The 17,071-nt window shown below is 44.6% G+C and overlaps 1 protein-coding gene across 1 annotated transcript in view; it reads left to right on the forward strand.

Moving 5' to 3' along the window:
• Positions 1 to 392: 392 nt before the first annotated feature.
• TRABD2B (TraB domain containing 2B) overlaps positions 393 to 17,071 on the forward strand; it is a gene marked incomplete at both ends in the record, with an annotated part of 292,456 nt that continues 275,777 nt past the window's right edge. Inside the window, 3 exon segments of the mRNA XM_082312151.1 lie at positions 393 to 500; positions 1,015 to 1,056; positions 1,058 to 1,576. Coding sequence (XP_082168277.1) covers positions 393 to 500; positions 1,015 to 1,056; positions 1,058 to 1,576 — 669 coding nt within the window.

Below are 17,071 nucleotides of genomic sequence, written 5' to 3' on the forward strand. Positions count from 1 at the left end.
CCCCCCCGCCCGCCCCAACCTCCTCCCGAACCGGCGGGGCGGGAAGGGAGCTTCTTCGGTCTGCAAAATCAAAGCATGGCGGAGGCTGGCGATGAGAACCGTCCTCCCCAAAGCATCCAGCGCCTCTGACAAGCCCGGAGCCAGAGGGGGTGGGGGTGGGAAAGGGCGGGAGGGGGGAGAGCATGGGAGGGAGGGGGCGGCCAGTCCTTCCCCCTGCACTTGTCAGATGCAGATGGGACTGGCAAAGTTTGTTTGAATAAAAAAAAAAAAAGCCAAAAAAAAAAAAAAAAGGGGGAAGAGCAGGAGGAGGGGGAGGGAAAAAAAAAAAAAGATCCTAGAAATCCAAAAAGGCTCATCTGGGAAGGAGAGAGAGGAGAGCGAGAGGAAGCGGGATGCAACTCAACCTGACGCTGATCTGCTTCGTCTTCGGGGGGTTCCTGCCCGACGCCGCGGCCCGGCGGGAGCAGATGGACACGGGGCAGTGCGACCTGCCCCGCTCGGTGAGCCGGGCCGGGCCGGGCTGGGCCGGGCCGGGGGGCGCGGCCGCGGTCGCTCGGGGATGCGCGGCTGGACGCGGCGCTCCGCGGAGCCGCCGGGGCGCGGGGGGGGGGGGCGCGGAGAGGGGGCGCGGGTGGGAGCCCCCCTCCTCCGTGCGTGTGCGCGCGGCCCACGCGGACACGCGTGTCCCCGCAGGTGTGGCGCTGCCCGGCGTGTCCCCCGCGAGGGGCGCGGTGTGGCGGCGAGCGCCCACGGCCGCGGGGAGGGGGCCCCTCGCCGGGTGCGAGTCCGATGCGGCGGCCGGGTGGGCGCCCGTGGGGGAGAGCGGGGGTCACGGCGGGGCTCTGCCCTAGGCGGGCCTCTCCGTGCCCGCGGGCTTTGCTTGCTCCAAGCCCAGCAAGGGCTTGTGCGGGGAGATGGGGCAGAGGGACCCCCCAGGGGTGGTGGGTGCCCGTGGGCTGCCTCCCGCCCCTCTGTCCCTCCACCACTGACCGGCCCCCGCTGTCGTCCCCCCAGCAAGGAGAGCTCAACTCCTTCCTCTGGACCATCCGCCGCGACCCCCCCCGCCTATCTCTTTGGCACCATCCACGTGCCCTACACGCGGGTGTGGGACTTCATCCCCGACAACTCCAAGGCCGCCTTCCACGCCAGCTCCAGCGTCTACTTCGAGCTGGACCTCACCGACCCCTACACCATCTCGGGGCTGGCCAGCTGCCAGATGCTGCCCCACGGGGAGAACCTGCAGGACGTGCTGCCCCGGGAGCTGTACCGCCGCCTCAAACGCCACCTGGACTACATCAAGCTGATGCTGCCCCACTGGATGACCCCGGACCAGCGGGGCAAAGGGCTCTACGCCGACTACCTCTTCAACGCCATCGCCGGCAACTGGGAGCGCAAGAGGCCTGTCTGGGTGATGCTCATGGTGAACTCCTTGACGGAGACGGACATCCGCTCCAGAGGGGTGCCGGTGCTCGATCTCTACCTCGCCCAGGAGGCCGAGAGGATGAAGAAGACGACGGGTGCGGTGGAGAGGGTGGAGGAGCAGTGTCACCCGCTGAACGGGCTCAACTTCTCCCAGGTAAGGAGGCTCCTGGGCCTCATGGCTTATCCCAGAGGTAGGGGATGCTCTCCTCACGTTTCGGTTGGTTTATGGGGTGAACCCCGAGCCTGTTGCAGTGGGGTGGGTCGCTCGCAGGCCTCAGCAGCCTTTGTGTCAGGCTGCCCATTCTCCACCGCGCCAATCCATGCTGCCTGCAAAAATCCTGCGATGTGCGCAGCGAGTTTATCATGTGTATTAGTTATTTGAGAGGCAAATGTCCAGGGTGTGAATGTGTGTGTCCACTGGCTTGCCACTTGTGAGGGAAACTTCCATGCCTCCCGTCCTGTGCTGGAGCTAGGTAAAAAGTGATTTTGTTTGTTTGTTTGTTTTTAAATAAAGCAGTTCTGTGGTACTCATCGGAAAGAGGATGAAGCATGAACAATGAAAAATTAAATATCAACATTGTTCAAATAGATTTAAGTACGAGCAAACTGTCGGTCATCTTTTTAGTAGTCACTCCACGTCAAAACAAACAGGCTCACATTGCCTTCATGTACTGGGGGAAATTAAGTCTGCAATCTGCATGGATTTTTTTCGTTTTAGAACAGGTAAAGTTCAGCAAAAAGAAAAGGATGTAGATTAAGAAACAGAAGTTATTGGTGTAACTGGACTCCAGAATTCTGTCGGTGGATTTAGCTTTAAACAACCAAAAACTAAGCTATGCAATCTATTTCATTTCAGTGGATTAATCAGGAACACAGTCACAGCTATTGACTTTGCTTTGTGAAACTGTTTATATGAAATCAGATTTACTAGAAATTCAGGAAATGAATGTGTGTGGAAGAAAACAAATAATCCAGGGGAAATTTAAGATGGTGTCAGTTACTGCTGTGATATTTCGTTTTTAACCTGCTTTTCGTCATTAGTTTTGGATCAGCTATTTCCAGCTTTATCTTACTGTCCTAGTTTGAGCAAAAAAATTCTTGGCGATGTGGGACTAAGGATTAAAGGACTGGTCTTTGGTGTGATTAAAATGTCCTTAGAGTGCCTTCACCCCCTTCTCCCCTGACGTCTAGTGGGAACTGTTTTAAGGGAGAAAAGTCTGGCTTTCACTAACATTTGGTTCATCCGATATTTCAACTAGCAGTCCAACTCTGCATAAAGCCTTCTAGGAGAAGATTGGTTGCATACACTTTTGGAGGGATTTTCTTGTTTATCAACAAAAATAATTAAAAGAAAGCCCCTCAGGACCTTTCCATTAATTATCACACACGCAAAACAAGGAATTCGTTTTACCCTGTTGTGTTTGAAAGGTTTAAGTGCCTATCCTCTCTGTTGAACCCTTTCTTTAAGGTGAGGTAAAAATAATTAACCATTCCAGACATCCAATAGCATTTGGTTGTATTAGGTCAAAAATGGCAGTTAGAATCAAGCACATGAAAGCACTTGGTTAAAAATGTACCACTTGGAAGCCTTTTAAATGTGAATCATATTACATTTTTTTCTTTTTAGAGAGAGAGAAAGAGAGAGCGACAGACAGAGGAAAAGGGACAGAATACAAAACTCACTCCTGCTCTTACCGTAATTCTGTTTTTCTCTCATTCTCTAAATTTTAAATAGAAACAAAAATTTCCCCTTTGTTTTGCTACAATAATGATCTAAAAAAGAACAGCAAAGGTATTACTGCTATTGGCAAGTAAGGGACAATCATTTATGCAAAAAGTTTGTGCTGATTAAGAAAATACATTATATTTTAATTATTACAGAGAATTGACATTGCTGCTAAAATAAATCGGTGTTCAGGAGGATTTTTCCTAGATGGAAGCTTCTTCTGGGAACAAGGCCACCAGAACAACATGAGACAAAAATTAAACAAAACAAACCAGATATTTATTTTCTTGCTTCCTCTAGATTTCATGCATCCTGACACCTGGCTAGTTGTTTAACAGTTGTCATTTGTAATGTTATCACACTGTCTGGCAGTCCTACTGCTTGGTGTATTACTGTGCTAATTTAGTGGAGTGGATTACTATTGCTAAGTCTCGCCTCCCAATTCCAGGTCTTGAAGCCTTCCTTAAGCAACACATAATTAAAACATACTAAAATGGAAATCAGAAATTGAGCAGCTTTTGTCTTGGAGAGTGTTTGCACAGTTTGATGAGAACATCTGTGATAAATTACAGTCCCAAATCTGCTAAGGGCATCAGCAGATTTTACCTGTTTTCAGCATTACTGTTACGGGAATACTGCATGTACTTTCTGCATTCAGAATTCAGGTTTTAAAACTGTGCCTTGCTGAATCATGTCAATGCTTTTGTTTCCCCCGTCCCCAAAGTCCAGTATTTTTGCCCTTAGCAAATTAAAAAAGAAAAAAAGCTTTTTTTTTTTTTTTTTTACTTCTTCCCCTCAAAGGCAGCTTTGTGCTACTGCAAATATTTAATCTGACTACATGCACCAAATCTGTTAATCTGATACCGTGAGGCAGAGGAAACCTAGGAGTGGTCCCGGTGTGGTACTTGGTTTTGATCTGCTCTGAAAGAAAGCGGATACACTTGCATTTTTGACCAGGAACGATCTTTGAAACGTTCTGTGCGTCGCTTTGAAATGTTGATTGTCTTAGCCGGATGAAAAGATGAAGGTGGCTCATATAATTGGCTGCTTCCTGGAGAGCCAGCTCTTGCAGGTAGAGCACGGAGCATTGTTTTCTGTTGTAAACCCAGAAACTTTGTAGTTTGATGCTCTGCTCCCCCTGAAACCTCTGCTCAGTGTTTCATGCTGCTCTTCCAAACCAGCACTGCTCCGATCGCTCTCCTTTCCCGCTGACTGGCTGCTTTCCTGCACGGCATGCAGAGGGAGCATCCTCACTCCCCCTGGGACTCCAGCAGCTCCTGCTCACACAAAATCTGGGCCCTGTATACACCCATACAGCTATACAATACCTGTATACAATACAGGTATTGTATAGCTGGTGGTAAGGTGTCTGAATCGCAGCAAAAGGCTGGGTTGGGAGCCTGGCAACAGGGGAATTCAGATCAGGTTTGGGTCAGATTGAAATTTCACCGCTCCTTGGTATACAAAGTTTCAGGGTTTTCACTGAAGGTGGGACAGAAAGAGCTGAGAGGCATGCAAAGAAGAGGAAGCAGACAACTTTTCTGTTTGACAGCACAGATGTTTATTTACTGAGTGGCCAGAAAGTGCAAAATCAAGTGGGCCACGACTGAGAAGAGCTGGTGAGGGGCGGATGGCGTTCAGGGCCTTCTCTTGTTGGGATGCCAGCAGAGGCACTGCGGCAGGGGCCATGACAGGCCGTGAGGACTTGTCCATGTGTCCCGTGAGGGCCAGCTTGGGATCGGGTGAAGCTTTCCCATCCTCTTTGTGACCCTCACACAGGTCTGTGGTGAAAAGCTCTCCCCAGGCTGACATATACTGTTGTTGGAGTAAGGAGGATGCTGACAGTGATTCCTACAGCTGCTCAGGTCCGACTGTGTCCACCCTGATCACCCAGGGCTGCAGTGGGACCCCCGCTCAGCCCCAGGGGTTAGCACCCTCGGGCAGCATCGCATCCCCACTAAAAGCCTGTACGGTTAGCAAGGGGAAGGTCTTACTCCTCTGCCCAAACCATTCTGCCCTGGGGAGGTGGATGGTGGCTCTCACTCGTGTTTGATCCTGTCTCTCAGCAGGATCCCCAGACCGAGACACTGTTGTCCCTTCCTCCAAGTTAGAAATAAAATCCCTCTCCCATCCCATCCCAAGCTCACTCCCTTCAGGGAGAATCTGCATTCAGCCTGTGCCAGATGCCCTTAATCCCGAGGTTCGTGAGGGGAATTTTGTGTCAGGGCCGAACTCCATCCTGACCTGTCGGTGGGGGAAGTCGTCAGGCCGGAGGGGAGCCGCCAGCACCCCCTTTTCTCTCCCGACACTGGTTGGGGCTTGCAAAGCCCTGACTCGAGTCTTCTCCAGCCTGTATCATTTCCAACTGCAGGGGGAGATGTTAAATATCAAACCGGTGTTGATTGGATCAGAGACGGCCTCAAAGAAAGAAACCTTAGACCGTGCCAGATTAAACTTCACACTTCACCATTCTTCCCCTTTTATTTCTCTGCCGCCTCATTCTCTGCACAAATAAACCTCATCTCCCTGCTTTCTACCAATGAGACAGCATTCAAGGGGCAGGAATGACTTTGTTAACAAAATCAGTCTTCATTTCCCAGGTCCTGCTGTTCCATCAAACCCTGGGACATGGCAGCTTTGATTACTCTAGTGATAGGATTAGAGGGGGAACAAGTGCTGTTTAATAAAAGGCCGATGGGTGGTCCATCACGTTTTGGTCACTGACAGATCTGCAGTCTTGAAGCTGGACATTCAGTGGCAAAACAGCACGACGCAGTAATATATAGACAGGGCCACGGCCTGGACTTGCTATTCCATCTCCCCTATCCCCTTGAAAAATTAAACATTTCTGTGATCACAAAGCTGGGATTCTTGGAGCTGACAGGGACTAGTATAACTGACTTCAAGGGAAATTTATCTGTTTATATTAATGAAAGATTCAGGCTCAGAGTTTTCCAAACTGGATTAAAGGGCTCAGTTTCAGAGCTAGTTGACTTTTGACAGTCTGTGTAGTTTATTTGATGGAGTATTATTGATTTTTTTTTTATTTTTTATCTGTTTTAAAGAAAAGTGGGTTTTGCCTAATAGAAATCATGCCTTTTTTGCTTCCAAAAAATTTCAGGCTTCATGAAAAGTTATCAAAAATAGCTTAGTATCATCTCTTCTGATTGTTGAAAGAAGAGTTGTTAAATAGTTTGATTATACGTAGTTACACATAGTGCATATAGTTTTTAGCTTGCTGGCTTTAATTAAACTGTCACCCCCTTCACCCCCCGCACCTTGGGGTAAAAATATTCCCCCAGTAACATTAACCTTGAGGTAGAAATTCGTACAGCAGAAATAGAAATCCTTCCGTTTAACTCCTTTTGAATACTAGTGGAGCTGCTTTACCCCTTTACCAGGGGAACTGTTGAGGGTGAAACTATGCAGGTATTAAAACTACAGTAGTCACAGTAACACCTGAAAGGATCAGCAGCTGACGTTTTATAGCTGTAACTAACTGTACGTGTTGCTCTTTACAGCCAGTTACTGTGTGATTCTTCACCACAGCCCCCTTGAAAGGCCCACCCTGGCATTTGATGCCTATTAAGAAAAAAGCCAGTCAGTTAATGATGGCTCGAGGGGGAGCTGGCAATTCGTCTATTGTGTTTATTGTGTATATAACTGTAAGAATTGTTTGTAGAACAGGTTAGATACAAGCCCTTCCCTTCCCTCTGATCCTTCACACCTCGCTTGGTAAGATCCAAGCCCAGGACAGGTGTACCTGCCTTCCATGAGCAGATCTGAAGAGGACTCTGCTGGTTGATTTGTTTGCAAAATTATGGATGCTGCTTGTGATCATTTTTAGGCAGGAATTGCATCTTTGTAAGGCGGGCTTTAGCAGGAACAAACCCCCAGAAAACAGTGACAAACAAGCCTGGCACTCAGGGGAGTCCCTACCATGTTTAAGGCAGCTGAACATTACCAATGTCAAATTGCAGAATTGTGCCATTTTTTTCTGTGTGTGTGGCGAGAGGCGAGTTGAGGTCAGAGCGTGGTCTCTTTGGCTCCAGCGATGCCTGGCCCCGGCAGCAGGAAGCCGTGATACTGCTGCAGTGTGAGAGGCGTGGGGAGCAGCCGGGCACGCGCTTTGCTCCCTGGATGAGATTCACTCCACGAGCTCTGCTTCGGAGAAAGGGATCAGAAGAGGGACAGATGACCCAAATCCATCCCCATACTTAGGCACTAACGCTGCTTTCAAATCCCTGGAGCAGTTTGCCACCTCCGAGCTGCTCACCCAGTAAGTGCAAAATACCCCCCTCTTCAGTAAGTGGTATTTCCACAGCGATGATTTTCTCTCTGTTTGTTGTCTGTTGTCAGTTTCTGATGCTGTTGCAACAGCAGTCAGGATCCTGCCCGAGGCCCAGACTGCTTTGCTTATAAACAGAACAAACCATTGACCTTAAAAACCTCAACTTCAAGTATAGTGCAACCTACAGTCCTCAGAAAGTCTTTAACAGCCTCCCCTCAGCTCCCTAGTGAGTAGCAATCCACGTTATAAAGCCAGCCCACATCATTCAGGCTAGTCAGAGGTTCCTGTATTGAAAAGGCCAGAAATGATCTTAAGCAAGGGCACTCATTCACCTTGCACTCCTGTGGAGACGGAGATCAGTGGCAGGGCTCCTGGCAAAGCACATTTGGGAACTTCAGAGGAACATAGTGTAAAATAACAGGTTTCCCCTGTGCTAGGCTTTACACTGCAAACCCTTATTAATCTCTTCACTGTCATTAGGAGTTGATGAGACAGGTAAAAGGCAGAAGAAATCACAGAGTTACTGCTTGAGCCACATGAAATTGGTGTGATTCCTTTCATCTTCTGGTCCTGTGAAAGGGGTTCCCTGCATGTTTGGATGAGGGACCGTAAAATGACTTCCCCAGAGCACAGTGTTTAGAATAGCACAAAAATGGAGATTTTCAGCAACGACCAGCGTTTTGGGAACTTCATTTTTTTAACTTTCAAGAGTCACCGTTAGAAGAGCCCTGTTTTGCAGGGAAGCATATCTGCCTCATGTCTGCACACTTTCCCAAATCCCTCTTTCAAGCTGACAAGCAATTCAGATCCTAGATGCTACTAGACTTAAAATCCACAGGAAACACTGTGGGTTGATCACAAAACTTCAATATCTTTCTGAATCGCTCAAATTATTTATAGGTTGCAGTCACTAAGACATTTTTCTGAACATTGCAACAATTTGTGAACCTTATACTCTTTCTTTAGCCCATAAAGCATTACGGTTTCCAGATCGCTTGAGACACCAGAAATTAAACTGGTGCCTGCAGAGCTTAAAACTGCAGATATCAGTGTTTGAACTTAATATTTCAGTTCTTGGACTGGACTTGGAACAGGGCTATACTCTCTGCAGAGTGGGAACAGACGTGCAACTAAAATGCATGGCTGGTTGTATCCATCACAACAGCTAGTAGTTATGGCGTCTCATTCATCTCCATAGATGTGCTTTTTCTGGTGTTCAAGAGAACAATATAGCTGCCTTGTGTTATTGTTATTGTTTATTGGATCTAGTTGTCATTTAAATGCACAGAGAATTAGAAGTGACATGGTTAATACCTGTGTCAGAAGCTCAAGCAGGAATTAGCACAGATGACTGCTGCTTTTATCACTAGTTATTCCAACAGCAGTCCTTACCATTTGGGTTTCCAATTTTTAGAGCTTCTGCTGCAAGTCATTTCAGGACTTCTAGCACGATATAAATGAAAGTTGCTAAAAACTGTAAATTAAAACCATGTGTTCAGCATTTTGGGATGGATGTTGTATGACTTGAGGAGGCTGATTAGCAAAAGTATTTTTAGTTTGAATGAGATCAAAGACCCTAGATTTTCCACTCTGAGGGTCGTTTAACATAGGCCTAGACACCCCATTTCTCATCGTACATAGACTCCCATAGGCCAGTTATGCCTGAAGAAATCATCATCTCTGAAATATTGTAATTAGATGTATTATCAGTGGACCACTGCTGATCACCTCTGTCCAGGCACTGCAACAACACTGAGGGTTGAAGAGTCTTGCAGATGTCTAAAGGGAGTTTTATTACTGACTTCTTCAAAATCAGTGTTACAGCCCAGGCCAGTGGGTAGTGGTGTTAGATGTAAAAGACCATACCATTGGTATGAATCAAATCCTATATATTGTACTCATTCCAGAGTGTCCCTTGAAGCCAGGGATAAGACTGAACTATTCCCAGAAACTCCTATGGGCAAATAGTGAAAGGATTGTAAAAAAAGAAAAAGAAAGTGTTCTGATTTCTTCTTTTCCTAGGCTCAGTTAATGTGGAAGTTATGAAACCTTTCAAATGAATTCCAGTCCAGAGGTTCTTCATGCTTGGGTATCCCTGCAAAATCACAGAGTTCGTTGAGGTGGGCATGGAGAAAGGCTAGCAATTCAGTCATAGCCAACATGTTAGCTGTAACAACACAATTAAGGGAATAACACTAAATGCTTTACGGTTTCCCCAGATTGCATCAAACTTGCTTCTTCTACCCTAACTCTTGTATTGGGTCACCCATTGGGAGACACAGATATCCCCAATACATAAAACAGAGAAGAAGCTGCCTTCATAGAGCAAAGCAATGTTCATGAGGCTCCCTTCATGAGCCAAGGAATGAGAAAAAGGAAACAAATCTTTTAAGTTATTTTCAAACCTCTTTCCATTTTAATAAAAGCCAATTTACGAGGAACACAGGGAAAATATTTCTTTAAAGTAGGAGATTCTATGTCTTGAAAGTATCCCCTCAATATTTTAGAGACTGTATTAAATCCAAGGTCTCCATTAGGCTCCCTCACTTTTGTTAACAATCACAATGAAGACTGATTATTCTCTGTACACTTTCTGCCACCGCACCAATTTTGCTTTCCTTTGATTTCTTGCAGGCTTTTCCTATTACAGGTGACAGCATAATAGTGATGGGGAATATTTATTTAAATGTGAGACAAAATGCTCACAGTATAGGGGTTTGCAGAGTCAGCAGAGGGGGAGAGGGCAAAAGGGTGATTTGAGAAACATGCCCGGCTTTTTGAAGGTCTTTATTTCTGGCATGTGATTGAGTTACAATTTTAGAAATTATCATTGAGATTAATGTTATTCCAGCAGTATTCCACGTCCCAATGTGTCCCATTAGTTCAAAGCACTGGTAAAATCATCATAGCACTATTAACTGCAAAAGACCTAAGCCTTATACCATGTGAAGAGCTGGTCCTGGCATACTGGGAGCTAACTGGGATACTAACTTGTAGTTTGCTTTCAAGCTCAGGTAATTCATTATTTTTTGGATACTACGGGAGCAAGAGAGGCTCAAGTATGCTAAAGGGTCTGAAAATGATTGTTTACTATACTGTTAACTATACAGAAAACCCCTTCCTTTTCATAATGACTTTCTTTCCTGGTTAATACAGGAAAAAGCTAGAAAGACCATTCTCAAAAAAGCTCATTATTTGCTTGCTGAAGAAAATAACTCACCAAGACATAGAATCAAACTCAGGTTTCTAGTACCAAGTTATGGCCTAAACAATTCTAATATGGCCTGGCCTTCAAACAACTGGGATGCTGCAAGCAAACTGAAGTTCAGTTCCTTCAGCATTTCTCCCTTCCATTTGCAGAACACCAGGGAGATATTTTCTTTGCTTAAGGGTGTGAGCAGCAGACCATGAGACCAGGTTATACCATCCTGAAATAATGCAGGTCTTTTGGTGGCAAGATGAAGTTCAGAGGGTCAAGGCAGCAGACGTTTGCAGGCATGAAACACTGTTTGACTTTATGGATTGGCTTGTCGCTGTATGCAGACTTGCACTGACTAGCTTTTTACACAGCTAATTGTGTGAGGCCAGGGAGGATTTTCTTTATTAACTCAAGTGGCTTGGCTGTGAAATGAGACATACTGTACAGTATATAATTCAAGCTCACTTTCAAAGGCATTTTTGTTGAAGCTGGGTATCCAGAGAGACCTGAGACTTTAACATGTATGCATCTGAAACACGCTCTAGAAACTTAATAATTTAAGGTCAGCATTTACACTGGTTCATGTTCCAGTAATGGAATAGTGCTTGCTTTAAAAAAATACTCTATTTATATCTTAATGTATAAAGGTGTATTTTTTCTGAGAAAGAAACTGACTGCTTTGGGCACTTGCTGTGTGTTAACTATGACTGGATAAGCTTGTAAGGGACGTACCACATACAGACTTCAGCAAATCATGGCTCTGAAGTTGAAAGAAAGCATATTTGGGTGCGCTTGGTGTACATTCTAAAACCTGAAAGTATTAGCTGTTGAGAGTCACTTGTAGTAGTACCCTTTTGCGTCTTGGGAAGTACAAAGAGCTATAATCTCGCAAAAGGTGTCGTATTTTGGCATATTTTGGATGGATTTTGTCATTACTGACAAAGAGATCCCAGTGGAAGATATCCCTAGGAATGCAAAACACAATCACCAAAACCCACACAAGATCCCTTATCATGCTCTCTGTAAAGCTGTTGCAGATTCATTTGAATTACACTGGAAAGATTTATCTCTCATTAATGGAGCGCTCTTCATTTTTTAAAATTGAGTTGTTGTGCAACACATCGAGTAACAATGTCATAACACATCGTAAATCAGTTTGTTCACTGAAGGATTCTAGATGAGTTAATCTAACATCCTGGACACAGTTCATGGGCAGTTAATTTTAGCAGTTCTCTTTGATATATATCAGTTAAGGAAAAGCAACTCTAGCCATTACAGAGTAGAGTCAAAACTGGTTAACGGCAAAGCAAGTACAGACAAAGATTGTTCAGAGATAAAGCCTTTGGCAGATCATTCAAGGGATCTTTGCTTTATATAGAACAATTGTAGCTCTAATACCAGCAGTGCAGACACTCTGGGACAAAGAGAAAACACACACACACACCAAACCACAGAAGAAAACCACACACACCACTTGGTACTTGCATCCAACAAGAAAGTCAAGCTAAAGTTCACCAGCCCTGACGTAGTTACCAAGAACTCCGTGGCAGGCAATGATATGGGAAGAAATACCCCCAAAAAGGCATTCAGGAATTATTCCCATTGTTAGTGGGAGAAACTGAGAATGTTTGATTTGAAACACAAAGTCATCCGGCAGCCTGCCAAATGCCGTTTATCTCAAGGTCATGCAACATAAATAACCCCAAGAGTTAGCTCTAAAGTGGAGGAGCAGAAGGTAGCTAAACAAAAATAGGAGAAGGGATTCCTCTCTCTTCCCTGTGGATGCTCAGCATGCTACTGACAAGGTTTCAAGGCCTGGCACTCCTAATGAGTCTGGTATATTAAGGGTAGTAAAACACACCAAGAGCAGGGAGTACAGCTGAACATAGCATCATGGAAGGGACTGCGGTTTGAGACCAAGCCACTAAGGTATCAGGCATTTTCTGCAAGAATTAGTCAAGGAGACTAATTAAAAAGGAAAAGTCAGCCAGAAAAAATTTTCCTCTTGGAAGTTTAAGTCTGAAAAGATTGAACCCTGTTATACAGTAGGGACAACCAGCATTTATTCACTATTCAATTGGGTGGTCACATGCATTTTCCTGTTCTTCCAACACATCAAAGTTTCAGAGCCATTTTTTAAGAGAAAAACAAGCTTAGCAATTGTCATGTCTAGTAATCCATCATCCCTATCAGTCAGGGAAGGAACGAGTGTCTTTTGCTGAGATCGCTTAGACCTGAGAGTACAGCTTTGAAGATACCAATGGGAGAATCCCAAAAGACTTGGCACCTGCTCTTCCATTCTCTGGTGTAAAGCTCAGTACAGTTCCCGTTAAAACAAATTAAACAAGTATGCAGTCCTTGAACCTAGAACCCAAAACTGTATCCCTGTGGTCCTTGAAACTGGGCAAGGTGTAGAAAGGAGTTTTGTGTAGCCAAATAATTCATAAAGAGAATTCGGAAGAAAAAAAAGTTAGTCAATATTATTCTAATTTATTTGTGATTTAGATAGACTTAAAAAGCAGAGTGAGTGGAGTTACTTGTGGTTTCATGTTGAATTCTTGATGCTATGAAAAAAGTGAACTAAACTCACTAAGTCAGAAGAGAGTTGCAAATTCAAAGTGTTTTGATCCAGCTTTCCCTTTCCTGGTTCAGCCAGCACCGCTGGAGATCACTATAGGGAGTCCTATACATCTCTATGGTCTGAGCACCAGTCCTTCTGAACAGGAAGGAAGCAAGCTGGGCATCTGGGTAAGGAACCTTGAATGGTAATATATACATATAGGACTATGTTATATCTGTGGGCCTTACATAACGTGTTGGAAACTGAGGCATGACTTCAGAAGCTGAAATATCCCAAATATGTTATTACATCTGGGGCTAAGACTGTGATTTATCCAGCTATAAATTTCTCTTATCCCTTTCAACTTACTTAATACTCTTAGAAAAAGAAATATTTGCGTGTGCAGGGACTAGAGCCAATGAGATGGTGATGTGAAGGGGGCATCTACAGAAGTCTCGGCTGATTACAAACTACAGAACCTACAGTTTTTCAGGCGAGGGATTATGGGACACATCTCCATCCCTTGGCAAACAGAGCAGCTCCACCCGTCTTTGCAGCCTATTTTAGTCCCTAATGAAACTGATTTTCTCAAACACAAATGATCTTTAAAAAATGGCAGAGGGCATAGAATTGCATCATTAGCAATGAACCAAAGGCTTTTGTGTTGCAACAACTTTTGTTGAGGCATTATTGTGTTGAAAATCCACTGATATTGGCACAGGCTGGAGAACTCAGCAGTTCCACTTTGCATGTTCTGCCATCATTCAACAAGCAGACCCTGTTGCTAGACATCGCAGTAGGGCAGCCAGTTGGCTTCTCCCAACCTCCTTAGGTTTCCAGATGTCATAACAAAATGAGAGAGAGAGACTTAGCCATCTTCCATTTGTTTACGCTGGAGCTGCTAGGCAGAGACCAAGCCACAACACTGCACAGCTTTTCAAAAAGGACTTAATAGGCCTCTCTGTAAACAGATCTAAATATTTGCTCCAGTGACATTTATCGCATCACACTTCTGGCGTGAGTGTTTCGTCCTTGTTTTGCTTGCGTGTTTGGATTCTCTTATAAACATTAATGAAGTGCTTGAATACAAATGAATAATCCTCCCCCCTTCTTCCCACCCTGGAGGGGAGGGGAATGGGGGGGCATGAAGTAATAATAGTTCAACCTTCAACCCATAATTGCTCAGTACATTTCGATGACAGCTTTTGTTCTCACATGCTTTAAAAGACTTTATTCGGTGTGTACATCCATGCAGAAGGCATTGCACCTTTCTTCAAAGGCAGCTGCAGCTGGGGTTGGGGTAGGAGGCAGCACACAGCAGTGTGTCATTTGATGTTTGATTAGTCGTAGCAAGTTGACCTGCTGCTGGGTTCCCAACAGGATGGCAGAATTGTGTCCCAACGACAAGGCTTTTAATAGTGGATATATTTAATATCTTCTTCCCTAGGCATCTGCTTTTAGCTATTGGCTGGACAGAATAATGGGCCTGAAACACCTCAGATCTAACTCCATATGGCTGTTCATCTACCTCTCGCTGGAGAACTGAGGTCATTTAATAGGTATTCTGCGATTACGTACAGCTTGAATATGACTGGAGACAATGTGCTTTCATATAGCCCTTTCTGTTCTCTCAATGCCTTTATGGAGGACATACATAGGCCCTAGAAAGTGGGCAGCTTGGCCTGGCTTTTGATTTCCTCGCTAAAGGCGGGGGGGCATGGGTAAGGAAAGACTGGCCAAATCTTATTTCCATAGGTGGTCACCGTGGGGGCAACCTTTAGAATATTCTTATGTTGTCTATGGTATGAGGCCATAAAACAAATGTGTTAGATGCCTGTTTCCTGATCATAAGAGGGGTGAAGTTGTGAAGCATATCAATGCTTCATCTCTCAACCCACTCCAGACCGAGAAAACATTGAATTATCTCATTCCTGTGTGGGAGCAGTTACAATACTACTCCTTTCTCCCCATGCAGTTCAAAATGTCACAGTATCTTCCATGCACAATGAATTATCATGATCTCCTGCCAGGTGGGACAGTGCTTTGCTCAAGACCTTACTAAGCATCTTTAGTTTCTGCAGCTGGGCTTGTAGGAGCAGTGGTTTGGCTTGCTTGAAAGCCAATAATGAAAGAAACTCCGTATTAGCCAAGAGGGTCTCTTCAGAAATTCCCCAAACTCATGCAACTAAGCTCTCAGTTCTTTGTTAAGAGCAAAACTGCTGCATTTAAGCTGTGCGACATAAAAGAAGTAATCAATGCCTACAAAGTAATCAAAGGTTCATTCTTCAGATGACCTTTAAGAAAAAAATCATCCTGTACAAGACATCTGTGGGTTTGTTGTCTGCAATAGTAGTAAGTGCAAAGGATTTATTTCCCAATAACCAGGCTTTGGGAGGTCAAGATTAATACCCAAGAGGAAAAAAATGCTTGTGTTTCTTTCATCTGAGTGATTAGGTATAAAATGGGTTAAAAATTAATACTGTCTTTGGATCAGCATGTATATGAAACCATTCAGTCTGCACATACTTGTGTACTATTAGAAGGTACTTGTCAACTCCATTAATTATCAAATTGCTTATTCAGTCTATACATTCCTTGCATAAATCCATATCAACTTTGCCTCTTGTAACAGTGTTTGTTCATGTGAGCTGCAACTCTCAATCCTGAGCAGTCTAAAACACATCTCAAAAGAATTTCTTCATCTGTGCCTACAAGGACCCAGACTAGTTGCTATTGAGAGGATGCTCTGTGGGGAGCTTTTTTGGTGGGGAATTGGGAGTAACAAAATTGTTTAGAAAGGTGTTCCCATGTCACCTCTGTTGATGTTGATAGTTAAAATAGAGGAGACTAAAGTTGTTACAGTTCTCAGCAGCTGTGAAGTACATACTGGAAAAAGAAAAAGCTGGGAGAAAGGGAAAGAAAAAAGAATTTGATGATATGTCATCCTCTGCCTGAGGTGCCAACACTAATGGAGGCTTTATTTTTTTGCTAATTTATAGTCCGGTGCATTCCAGGGTCCCCGTCGCTTAAGCATTCTGCCTTTCACTCATTTGCTGGAACACAAACATGGAAGTGTATTTGGCACTCGCAGGAGCCTTAAAAAAACAAAATTAAGGCAAGCTGCCAGATCGGAATCTAATACACAACATATGTTTACAGGGTTATAGTCTCTTGCCATGCTGGCTTTAGCAGCACTCCAGTGTGAAGTAGAGTAAATGCCTTCCAAGACCTTTTATCATCCATCGTGCTTATCAAAACAGTAAAAATACTGTTTTTATTTCAGCAAACGTGCCTTTCCTCTTGTCTGAAGCCCTTTGAATTCCCCACCACATTTGGGATCAATGGAAGAGCATGTCCTTGGTCTTGTTTGTCTAGTTCTCCTCCTCTACACGAGAACTCATCTTCCTCAGGGCTGACCGGGTTCATCCACCAGTTTGGCAAGCATCCCTGAACAGGACCCCTAGCCTGTAAGGAGAGAGTAATGTTGACCTCCAACTGCCTTGTGCGTTTGTAGTGTACGTCATGGCACTCTATGAGGAGTCTATGAAGAGGAAAGGGTTGTCCAAGTGTAAGACACAGAGGATTGAAGTGAGGGAGGTATTTTAAGCTAACTCAGCTTACCTCAGCTTTTCCAAATGCAAGAGGTGCCATTGATTCACACTCAGTTCAGGCCATAGGCTGTAAAGAATTAGCCAGCAGTGATTCAGTTTACCTGTTGTCACTTTTTAATACCCTGAGTTGGCCATTGTTGGATTTGAACCCCAATTTAGAGATGGAGAGTTCTTGATAAACAAGTAAACATGTTTAAGCCATTTCCAACCCTGAAAAATGAGACTAGGCTAGCTCTAGCCACCATAAAGCCAAACCAGCCCC

This window comes from Platalea leucorodia (genome assembly GCF_965183815.1).
Source record: "Platalea leucorodia genome assembly, chromosome: 5".
Classification (NCBI taxonomy): Eukaryota; Metazoa; Chordata; class Aves; order Pelecaniformes; family Threskiornithidae; genus Platalea; species Platalea leucorodia.